The 12,244-nt window shown below is 39.3% G+C and overlaps 1 protein-coding gene and 1 long non-coding RNA gene across 5 annotated transcripts in view; one reads left to right on the top strand and one right to left on the bottom strand.

Annotated features, from left to right (window-relative positions):
• The window catches only part of GALNTL6 (polypeptide N-acetylgalactosaminyltransferase like 6), a 505,353-nt gene that overhangs the window by 89,557 nt on the left and 403,552 nt on the right, over nt 1-12,244 (bottom strand). For all 4 annotated transcript variants that reach the window (XM_039551174.1, XM_039551173.1, XM_039551172.1 and 1 more), the window contains exons 7-8: nt 11,939-12,056; nt 5,032-5,139 (exon numbers count right to left, since the gene is read on the bottom strand). In XM_039551174.1, the coding sequence (XP_039407108.1) occupies nt 5,032-5,139; nt 11,939-12,056 (226 nt within the window). The remainder of the gene's footprint in view (nt 1-5,031; nt 5,140-11,938; nt 12,057-12,244) is intronic.
• LOC109144932 overlaps nt 1-12,244 on the top strand; it is a 41,043-nt gene that overhangs the window by 27,378 nt on the left and 1,421 nt on the right. Inside the window, exons 4-5 of the long non-coding RNA XR_002045990.2 lie at nt 9,246-9,277; nt 11,528-11,677. This is a non-coding gene — a long non-coding RNA (uncharacterized LOC109144932). The remainder of the gene's footprint in view (nt 1-9,245; nt 9,278-11,527; nt 11,678-12,244) is intronic.

The following is a 12,244-nucleotide window of genomic DNA, read 5'->3' as shown; positions in this document are numbered from 1 at the left end:
AAGAGAGATGCTCCAATTCCTTAATCATTTTTACTGACCTCTCAACAGGAGCTCCATGTCTCTCTTGTACTGGGGAGCCCAGAACTGGACACAGCAGTCCAGGTGAGGCCTCACCAGGGCTGAGAAAGGGGCAGGATCACATTCCTTGACCTGCTGGAATTTTCTTCCTAACGCACCCCAGGTCACCATTGGCCTCTTGGCCACAAGGTCACACTGTTGGCTCATGGACAGCTTGGTGTCCACCAGGACCCCCAGGTCCTTCTCCACAGAGCTGCTTCCCTGCAGGTTGTCCCCAGCCTGTGCTGGTGCCTGAGGTTATTCCTCCCCAGGACCCTGCATTTGCCTTTGTTGAATTCCAGCTGGTTCCTCTCTGCCCATCTCTCCAATCTGCCAAGGTCCCTCTGAAGGGCTGCAGAGCCCTCTGGGGTATCGGCCACTCCTCCCAGCTTTGTGTCATCACTGAACTTGCTGAGGAGGCATCTGCCTCTTCATTCAAGTAATTTTGAATGAATGAATAAGTTAAACAATACTGGGCCCAGTGACAGCGACAATCCTCCAACTAGACCCCCTCTGCCACTGATTACAACCCTCTGGGATCTGCCATTCCTCCTCATAGAGCCAGCCCTCTATCCACCTCACTGTCCACTCATCTAACCAACTCTCCTTGAGTTTGCCTATGATGATATTGTGCGAGACAGTGTCAAGAGCCTTGTCAAAGTCAAGGACAATAATTTAAATATTTTCTTTGGTAAGTACTCTGTTTGAGATCTTGGTTTAATTAATTTTAATGATGAATTTATAAATCTCTTAATGAAAAATGTAACAGTGAAAACAACAGCTGTACTGTGTAATAATCATAGTTATAGCTGTGCTGTTCTCTAAGAAGGTGATTCTTGCTTGATTCCTAAATAATGTGCCAGTTCTTAGCTGATGTTGCACCTGCTAACTGTGGTTGCTGAATCATAACTGACTTTTTGCTACAGTCTTTTGTGCTACAGAGGTGATTGCAAAAGTGCCAGCAGTGCTCTCTGAACAGCATGCCACATCTATCCATTCGCACTCCAGCCACGAGAAAATGTAGCCATTACTAACTGCTTCTCCTGGTTCTTTAATCTTCCTGGAAACAGAATATAAAATTTAAGAAACTCCCAAATATTGTTTGCATATGGAAAAAAATAGACCAAAACAGTCATCATATTAAAGGAAGCTCTGACAAAAATGCAAATGTGATCAGAGCACCAGATGGTATAGTTACAATAATTTGCTTTGAAGATCCCTTTTGGAGCCACACAAAAAGGCTGAGCCAGTGGTTCAGGTGGGAATCTGAGCCCACCTTTACCAGTTGAATTCCTGCACCCGAACTCGTGCAGGTTCCAATTCAGTGACACTGTGTAATGAGAGAAATGCCACTGTGCATGTGCCTGATGGGTCAGAGGATCACTGTGCTGTGGGATCCAATGTCCTGGCAGGCAAGGAGGAATTCAATTTAAGGTTAGGATTCACCACCCTGCTGGGTTAGCATTCAATTTGAACTTCAGTGGGATTGCCCTTCCTGTCAAAAAGGCCTAATGAGCTAATGTTCTGTAGTTAATGCTAAAATGAGGTGAAAAATACCTGCAAGAAAAAGAAATTCTCTAGATATATTTTGAAACTGAGTTAATCTCTGCATATCCTATGGAACAGTGAGATTTTATTGATATATTTCTTATGGCTTTTCTAGAACCACAAATAGAAAAAAAACCACCCTAAAAGGCAATAGGAAACTAAAGAAAATAAATAATAAATTAAGATACATCTCGAAGAAAATTCTAAGAATATTCTGAAGTCTAATTTCATAGGTAACTGGCTAAAAGTAAATGGCTTTGCTAGAATTGTTAAAAGGGAAGCAACAATCAGAAATGCAAAAAGCAACTACAATAATCCAGTAAAACAATTCGGCAGTTTTTAGGACCTGGGGGTTTGCTTTCTAAACATGCCTTACCTAAAATAAACAAGCAAAATTAGTTACTAGTCACTGCAGTTTTGTGCAGAGATTGACAGGTTTGGAATGAATGAATAATTATGTAGTGCTTCCAGGTTATAAAGTGGAATCAGTGTTGACATCTGCATGCCTATTACTATTTCTTTAGGTGCAGTTGCCTGTGAATTGAACACTGACTGCTTTTGGCAAGCAGCAACATCTTAAGACATCTTCAAACAAAAATATTCAGTCTTTTAATCTACATTTGATTGTCAAAATCTATTTATAAATCTACTATGCATGTTTACGGCTAGCCTTAATTTTGCTCTGCACCACCAAACAATTTTACTAACAGTGTTTCATATGTGTATGCTTTTCAATTTATGTGGGATGTGGCAGCAACAAATATGCACAAGCTTTCCAGATTTTGAGTGACAGATAAGAAGGATGCAGAAAGTTGATGTCATGATCCATACTATTGTGTGTAGTACACTAATGATTATTTAGTGATGGGGAGGTGCAACAAAGTTTTTGACAGGTCTCTGATTGCTCAAAGCACACACGATTCTCATGACAGGTCACAGTTCTCTAAACAGATACTGAGATTTGTCAAGTGTTACGTAGCTGGCTGAAACTGTGTGTTGGAACTCACTGCTAAAAGATAAAGAGAGGTGAAATCCCAAGGGAAGGTAAAATGCTCACTTTAAAGATTATTTTTTAAGGGTAAACATGAGTTGAAACAGCTTAAAAGGAAACCCATGGCATGAGCATTTGGGCTGTACCTGAATTTGTCTGGAAGCTCTGTTCTCTTCCTAATTCCAGTCCCCATATCCCTTGAGCAGGTGCTGAGGAATAGGATGGGAAAATCTGTCAACTTTTTATGCAATATCTGCACAAGGGGAAATTCCCCCTCGATGAATAAAGGCCTCTTGCTATCATTTATATAATCACAGTTGGGCCTTCTAGGGCTCATTCTTTTGTGAACTGCATCTTGGGCATGCTCCTTTAAACAGCAGAAGGTGGAAAAGGATTTAGTAAAAACCTTTGTGGAAACTACTTAGTAGTGAAAAGTACTGCTTCTGGCAGTGGGGATAATATTTTCAAATATTCTTGAGTGTGTTATTCATTATATATTTGAACTAGAAGGAAGTTTCAGATTAAAAACTCGTAAGTTGTAGATTATAGTCTTTGGATGATAAAACATTTGGAGAATAATGCAAAGACGGTTCAAATATCTAGGCCACTCCTGTGAATAGTTGCCTAATAATACTTTGGCTAACAGCTCCATTTGGGGCTGACACACTGAAGATTAATCTGTCCTTGATTTTCTTTTTCTGGCAAGGATGAGAGAAAGAGAATATTTTTAGATTTAAAATTACACACAATATGATGGGTCAAGGAAAATATTCTCTTCCTGGGCTAGTTATTGAAATAGCCCCAAACACCAAAACATACAGAGCTCTAGTGCTCTTGGTAGCCTTAATGCAATGTAAAGAATACTGTACTGGAAAGAAGCTGTGAATCTGAGAATTTAAAGTTCCTTTGAGTGATAACTGTGTGTCACAAATTTACCTAAGTATCATGTTTTGGACTGCCACAACACAGAAGAAAACTATCCATTTTTTGAATGGAAGGATAAGACTCACCACTAGATCTTTTCCCATAAGTTATAGGGTGATCAGTCTGTGCATGGGCAGAGATACCATTTTTATAACTGGAAATGTTTTTCAGTAATATTTCAATGAGTGATTTATTGAAATCAAGCTAAAATAAATAGTACAGGGAGGCTGCAGGCTGCGTGTACCTGATGGTTCTAAGCACTCACAGTGCCACCATGAAAGCCAGTTAAGTGCTGAACCATGCAAGATGCCAGTAGTACAAATAGAAATTATTGTATTTTGCTCCTGCAGGTAGTGCATGAGACAGCATATTCTCTAATGAGGTACTATGTGATATAACAGAAGAAAACAAACACTGAAGTTTGAATTTCTTATTTGGAGTTGTGTGTGATTTTTGCAGGGAATGTCATAAATGAAGCAGTGTAATTCAGGTGGGGCAACTCTGACAGGACACAGAGCTATACTGAGGGAAGATATTAATCACACAATTTAGTCAATACAGTTCCTGCCCCTACCACTAATCCCATTACTGAATTGTGTGTCCCAGTGTCTGCACTGATACCCTGTTAAGGCAAATTTTTCTTTCTGTCTAGCCAGCTGTCAGGCAGGCAGCACAGGCAGCCTCTATTTTCTGCTGCAGTTAGTACAGAAAGCCTTGTCCTGTGGTGCTGAAACCAAGGATATCTCCCCCTCAAAGCAAGAAATTCATTCTTCTATTCATAACACATTTTCATTATTAAGAAAAAAACTATGATTCATAAAATATTACCCTATGGCAATATGCAGACTTTAATATTAATGCCATTTTATTAAAAGAAAAAAAAAAATCCTCTAAACCAGAAAAGATTTAACTCAAGCATGAATAAATACTAGTATCTTCCTGGAAGCTACATCTGTGCCCTTCATCTCCCATTTTTGACATCCTGTGAACATCTCCAGAAAGTTACAGAACATTTTCTCTTGAGCAAAAAGCCCCTCATAGGTATGGATGTGTTCAGTAGTCTGAGAAATGTCTAGAGGTCACCAGACAGTCACTCAAATAATTGTTATTCAGGCCTTTTGCCTCAGAAAACATCCCTTCCATGAGATTCTGCCTGTTCTGCTGACTGATAAGAAAATGTGCATTCAAATTGGTCCTGCTTATAAAAACTATGACTGACAACACTGTACAATTTGAGAACCGCAAGCCTTAGGTTATTCCTAGGTTCTTTTGAATCAGCATGAAACGTGCTTCTGTGCTGAGACGTCCAACCCTGTAATTTTAAGCTTCCATTTTATTCTTGGCAGTCTTATCTCTGAAAGGCAGAGTAACTGCAGTAATTGCACATCTCATTTCAGAAAAATAAAGAAACATTCATTTTCCATTTTAATAGTTTACTGGAAACTGGTTCGCAAGGAATGAAGAGACTGATAATGCATGAAAATGGAAAACAGCAAGACCCAATTACTCACCCGTGCTAGACTGGTTCCAGAGGGGACTTTATACGGGACATACTTCCTGTAGATATGTCCAACTCGAGAGCATGGAACATCATACATGCCACCTCCACACATCCACACCTGGAAAGCAGACAGAAAGCAAGTGAAAAAATGATTCCTGATAACAAACGAGGCAAAAAAAAGCACTTTATCTCATGTGTATGTGAAAATAACACAGCATTCTATGCTGACCCCTCCCACAGTCATGGTGGCCTTCTTGGCATGCTGGTAACATGGCAGACTGTCACATCCAGAATCTCACTGTGCAAAAGCAGAGTATGTTCAAAATAAAATTATAAAATATATAGAACAGAATAAAATAGAATAGAACAAAACAGAATAGAACAGAATAGAATGGTTTGGGTTTGAAGGGACTTTAAGTTTGGCCACTTTCGTTGTGCTTGCCTGTTTGTCTTATAGTGGGTATATCTGCCTGGTCCTGGAACTCAGCCCCTGACTGACTGTGCTATTCACACTGTGAATAGAGAAAATAGGGGTTAGAGTGAAGGCTTGAATCACAATGTGATTTCGGTAGCTGCTTCTTGTGGATCATTTGTGTATCAGCCCTTACAGTCCCCTAGCAGTTAGCCACAGCATCCCACTGAGACCTGATAATGAAATGCTTGAGGATCTAACCTCATTACAGGGCAAACCTAAATATACTTATGTAAATGTCTAAGGAAGGCTTGAAACCACTGAAAGTGGGGCTTTGTCCTTAAATTCCATGAACACCCATGTGCAGTCACGTAGAGTTGAGACCTACTTGGGAAGCTGCTGCTTACTACCTCCCATCACAGAATTGACTAAGGCATAGGAGCTCTGGCTAGGTGCCTTTGGACATGTCATCTACTCTCCTAGTGCGTACAGTCCTTCTCAGGGAGGAAGTTTACTGCTGGATTGGGAATGGAGACCCAAATGAATGCTCTGCCTCCATGCCAAAATAGCTCATTAGTGCCCAGCGCAATCTTGCATGTAGTCATGCCATGTGGACATGAAGATCATTTTCTTTGAAAAAAACCATTTTTTAAAATTTGCCTCTTACGTAAACCTTGAAATCCTCACCTGTTTCATCTCATGATAGCTAACTCACTGGAAAACACATGCATAAACATAGGAAAATATCATAAAACCAAAAGTGTTAAAATAACGTTATTTGCTTTTCTAACAATATTTCCTTTGTATGTTACATCATTTGTACTTTTTTTTAGTGGGAATTTCCTCTCTGTGGCTGTCTTCAAACAACCCAGAGCACCAATGAAAGTGCACACCTATGTTTATTATTTGTTCCCGTTTTTTAAATGAAGGTGTCATTTCAAAGGCTAGACAAATTATTACCATGATTAATCAAGTCTTCTTAGCCTTTGAAGAATGGACAGCATAGCAATGTGACTCAAAGGGCAGCCCCAGAACAAATTTAAAAGACAAGAAAGCAGAAATTATATATATATATACACATATATAGGCCAGTATTACTTTAACTGAGGCAATGAGAGCTGCAGTAGACATACACTGCATTTCCTCTAAAGCAGAAGGGTAACAGTTAAAAAAAAAAAAAGGAGAAAAAAAATTAGAAAAAACTCCAGTCAGATATGCTGAGGCAATAACAAGTAGGAGAAATAACACTGTGTTAGGCTTATACTTGATAGATATAAAACCTGAAAATGCTGTGCTGCACCTGAGGTATGCTGTGCAGGATAATTGAAATGAATCTTGGGCTGCCTTGAAGGACATTTAGCAGCTGTTCCTGTTTATCTTTCAGCTTCAGAATGGTATTAAAAGCATTTTTTGTATTTTTTCTGAGAAGATCAGTTGTGGCAACTTTGTCTTTAAAATGTGCACTTTTATGTCACATGCCCTAAATGCAAGAAATTGGAAAATGACTTCCGTGTTAAGTATTACAGACCTTCAGTACACCATGAAAGGAATTCAGGTGGTGTGGGACATTTGGAAAAATTATATCAGAAGCAATGAAACTCTCAGGATCGTTAATGTCTCCTTCTTACAAAAGCAATGAATCTGGTCTGCAGCTGAGGTAAAAAAAACAAAGATGAAACCAAAATAATGCAATTTCAGCTTGGAAAGATCAAAAGAGTAGTTTATGTGTCAACTAGAGACTATCTCGCAATTTATCTTTATATGGCTCCTTCCAACAGAATGTTGCAAAACACTTTATAGGGATGGTTGAAAGCAAAAGGCAGGCATTAACACAAGCTTTAAAAGAAATTAAGCTGTGGTTATGTGGCTTTGTTCCTGACTGGAGTTTAGATGTCACAGATGCATTTTTTGGCTCTGTTCTACAGCTCCTGTGGGATTTTGGGTGAATCACTCTCTTTTCACATGGCCTCTTTGTCTTTTAAATTGAATTCTGCCTTCTCTTGTGGTTCCCCCACCTTATCTCTCTGGTTTATGAGTGATCCCGCCTGGAGACTATGTGGAAAATGCAATACTGTGCATGAAAGACTGAGATTCCAACCTATATGCTACAATGTAATCATAATTACTGTAGTAAGAGACTCCTGCTTTTTGAGCAGTGGAGGATGTGTCACCGGGGAAAAGAAACATAAACATACAGCGAATCATGCAAAGGATTTAGAGGGTACTGAATGGACTTTGGATCAGGCTTCAAAACTAATTGAGAAATACACTGCTGCTGAGAGTCAGTAACAAAACAGACAACAGTGAGAGACATTGAAATGAATGGAAAATACAAACAGTAAACTGGTGGAAGAGGAATCTAAAGTATATCATGCAAAGGCAACAACTTGGTGCTCTTCATATTGTGCAGGAGGGATGGACTACAAACAGGAGAAATGTATTAGATCTGTGGAGCTGAAAAAGTTGTAGAAAGTAAGAATATAAAATTTTGATGGCATTTTGTGGTCACTCTTCTTGAAATATAAGCCAAAAGAACAGATTTGGCAGTTGTAGAAAAGAAGAAAGAACAATGTTTTCCTGTGAACTTTTACATGCAGTGAGACCATTTAGCTAAATGAAAAAAAAACTTGAAAAATAGGATCACTGACTGCAAATCTACAGTCAATGGGTTCGCAAATTGCAAAACCAATTATTGGAGGTGCAGTGGGATTTCCTGTCAGGAAATATTAAAACCCTACCATGTAAACTGGGAATTGATGACTGTGGGTATTTCAACAATACGCACCAGCACCTCTAAAATTCTGAGAAAACTGGCAATATTCCACATTTGTCAGTCCTTCATATAGATTACAATTGCACTGACAAGTGGTAATGCTCTCCACTCCCTATCTCCTGCCAAGATTGACAGCTGTGGAGAGAATTAATAATGATTATGAGGATAATGATGAAAAAGAAAGGGTTTAATGAACTTGGAAGTGTGTTTTGGAAAACAGGGATGAAGAGAATTTGGAAGATGTATTGGCATGGATAAGGAAAAAACAACTGTAGATACAGGTGACTATTTCAAGAGGCTAGGGGATCACCATTAGAATTTTTGTTAAGGTATGATTAACGATGCCTAAGGAATGTCCAGTGCGAAGGATTGCATTGGGTTTGCGTGGCTGGGTTTTGGTAGCAGGGGGCAATAGGGGTGGCTTCTGTGAGAAGCTGCCGGAAGTTTCCCTCAGGCTCAACATGGCAAATGGCAGCTGGCTCCAGAATTGATATGCCCCTGTATAAGGCCATCAGTGATAGCAGTAACACGTCTGGGATAACAGATTTAAGAAGAGGGAAAAGTTACCATGCAATTTTAGTCAGAGAGAGGAGTGAGAATATGTGAGAGCATCAGCCCTGCAGACATCAAGCTCAGGGAAGAAGGAGGGGGAGGAGGTGCTCCAGGTGCTGGAGCAGAGATTCCCTTGCAGACTGTGGTGAAAACCACGGTGAGGCAGCTGTGCCCCTGCAGCCCCTGAAAGGTTCATGGTGGAGCAGAGATCACAGAGATCTACCTGCTGCCCCTGGAGGACCTCATGCTGGAACAGGTGAAGAGTGATGAGTCCTCCCTCTGAGGAGGAAGGAGCAGCAGAGACAACATGCGATGAACTGACCGTAGCCCCAATTTCCCATTCCCCTGAGAGTGAGGACGTAGAGAAAATAGGGAGTGAAGCTAAGCTTGAGAAGAAGGGAGGGATGGGTAGAGGTGTTTTAAGATTTGGGTTTATTTCTCATTGACCTACTCTGATTTGATTGGTAATAAAATATTTTTTCCCCAGGTCCAGGTCAGCTTTGCCCATGACGGTAACTGGTGAGTTATCTTTCCCTCTCCTTATCTTGATCCATGAGCCTTTTATTATATTTCCTTTCCCTTTTTCAAGTGAAGAGTGGTGTGTTAGAGCAGCTTTGCTGGGTACCTGGCATACAGCCAAGGTCAATCACAAGGATCTTCAGGAAACACAGGACATTAGTATCTTTTGCTACTCTGTGTTGTGGTGATTACTACATAAACTGTGCCTGTCTGACATTTAAATTCAGGATTTCCCAAATGGTAGCTTTCCTTGTTATTGTGAAGAGATGCTATTAATCAGGTGAGCTCTGGTGTTTTGCCAGCTTTCACAAGTCTAGCACACACCGAAGAGTCTGTCACCAAGATGTCATACACCTTTTTAATTATAAAAATTGATGCTGATGTTGCAAAAAAAAAAAAAAAAAAAAAATCCTGAACACCTTCTTACGTAAAAATTAATCTAAGAAACTATTTAATGAAGAGGTCATATTCTGACACGCAGTTTGTGGCTACGTCACCATCCAGAATACTCCAAATAATTTTTTGCCAAGCAAATTAATATAAGATTTGGCATCAACACAGGGCACCCATCCGAAAACACTTCCACAGGCCGTAGATGTGGATGCTCTAAGAAAGAGTAAATTGTCATTTCAGAATCACTCAAGTGAAGCCAAGGAAACAGAACCAGTCTGGTTGTCTGGCTTTTTCACTGACTTTCACTGACTTTGTAACAATTTGCAAGTCCACCATCCTACCAAGTTTTGTGAGAAAATCTGGTAAATTGAACTGTCTTGCTAACTTGTCCTTATTTAAATAAGTTTTAAGATGACTGAATCTATAGCTACAGTAGAACCTGCTGAAGCAGAAACCTTTCCCAAGCTGATAGTGGTGATTCTGACATAATAAAACCCAGTCCTTTCTGTTTCTGTCTTCCACCTCTGTGATTTTTCTCCATTTTTTTTTGTTATTCCAAACCAAACAGCAATCTTCTTTTTAAAATTTACATCTCTTAAATTCTTCCAATAGGAATTTACTCCTATTTGGCAGTCATTTCTAAGGATGATTTTTTTCTTCTTTTAACACTAGTAAGAAAGGACAGGGACCCTAAGGTCATTATATACTAATGAGATAGATCCAGAGATATGACTGAAACGAGGACCAGTGTGACACAGCTGCCTCCAAAAAAAAAAATCTCTCACTTGAACAAAATACACTGGGACAATCTGGTATTTCAATTTCCAGTTGTGTTACCATGGTTTTTATACAAAGTCTGGAGAGAACAACAAGTATATTCTTTGTGATGATAAGAAATATTTGAAATAGGATAATAAAATCATGGGTGATCTGTCAGAGACCATTGTGACAGCTACAAGTAACTACTTATACTTGCCTCTGAAACAATCTAAATGGACAGAAGGTAAATCATTATATTCTAAACATATGGTCTAGCTATTGAGTTTCCCCTGCCTTCCTGTTTAATTTTGCTGAGGTATAAAAATGATTTTGAGAAACATGAGAGTAAGCCAGTTAATGCAAAACATTTTGCTGTTCTTAGTAACTCCTGTAAAGACAGCCTGGAAACCCAGTGTTGGGTAACACTGTACATTTCATTCAACAGAATGGCCACAGCACTGTTTTAATTGCAGCTGATAACTCAGATTCAGCAAGATACCTGATATTAGTCATGGCTGACATGCTAAGTTTATTTAAAGAGCTTTAAACTGACAGAGTTTGGAAGAAGGCTGGAAAGATCCTGGAGTGAAATTTGAATTGTAATTTCAGTTCCAAGCTTTATCCAAATACATTTGACTCAAATTATCTATGTCACGAAGCTATCAAGTCCTTGAAAAACTTTGCATGTAGAGACCATGAGGTAAAATTCTTATGTCCTTGGGTATACTAAAAAATAAATTAAGTTTTCAAAATTAGACATGTTAGTCCTCAGCAAACTAATATAAATGCCTGTTCTGCATGTAGAAAGTAACAAGACTTTCAGCTCTATATGTAAATACTAAGTAATTGATTTCAATACACATGTCCACATACAGGATATGAAGGTATACTATAATGTGTCTGGTTATACATAACCTGAGTATTTAAAAACTCCCCATATGTCATTACAATAATTTAAATGCAATTTAAAAAAATCTGCTTTGGAACAGCTGGCCTGCAGACAACAGCTCATGGCAGCTGAGCTGCTCTAGTGATCCTCTGCTATTGAAAGGAGTCTTTCTTCCTATGACTTTCTCTATTTCCACCCATTTTCTCTAGCTCACTCCAGGAGACCCTATGCCCAGAGATGATTAAATTTGTTGATATGGACAGAAAAATTATGTCATTTTCTTTTTTGCTGGATTAGTTCTCTGTTGGCTTGTTGAACTGAGCTCAACACTTGAGCACAAACACAGCATCTGAGCAAAGGTAAGTGGAGAAGACTTGATGAAAGGCAAAAAGTGGAACTTCATTCTTTGACAGTGGTAAGCTACCACATTTTCAGAGGGAACTGCATTCAGTGTCATTTTTTATGGCTTCTGGAGCATATGTTTATGGCACAGTGGGAATTCCTAATGAAAAAAGTATTGTATTAAATTAATTTTAGTTAAAAGACAGAAGCCCAGATGAATAAAAGCATTGTGATAACACCAGCAAGGAAGTATTCTATAACGTGGCTCGATGACTTACCTTGAAGGAGATTTCATACTGCTCTCCTCCCCATATTTCTAATCCTGGATCATAGCCTCCCAGCTCCCAAAACCATTTCCGGTTAACGGCAAATAGACCTCCAGCCATTACAGGAGACCTGAAGGATGAATAAAGCAACACAAACAATAGTGAAGATGTTTGGACCATGTGTGCATGTGCCTCTGGGTGTGTTTGTGTGAATGCTGTTTGAAATGCGAAGCTATGAAAGGCATAGACAAACAGTAGTGTAACCAAACAATATTTACCGTTACTCATCCAAAAAGGGGGTCTAGATGAGAAACAGAA

This window comes from Corvus cornix, chromosome 4, assembly GCF_000738735.6.
Source record: "Corvus cornix cornix isolate S_Up_H32 chromosome 4, ASM73873v5, whole genome shotgun sequence".
Taxonomy (NCBI): domain Eukaryota; kingdom Metazoa; phylum Chordata; class Aves; order Passeriformes; family Corvidae; genus Corvus; species Corvus cornix.
The sequence above is the reverse complement of the archived record's forward strand: the minus strand, read 5'-3'. Positions and strand labels throughout refer to the sequence as shown.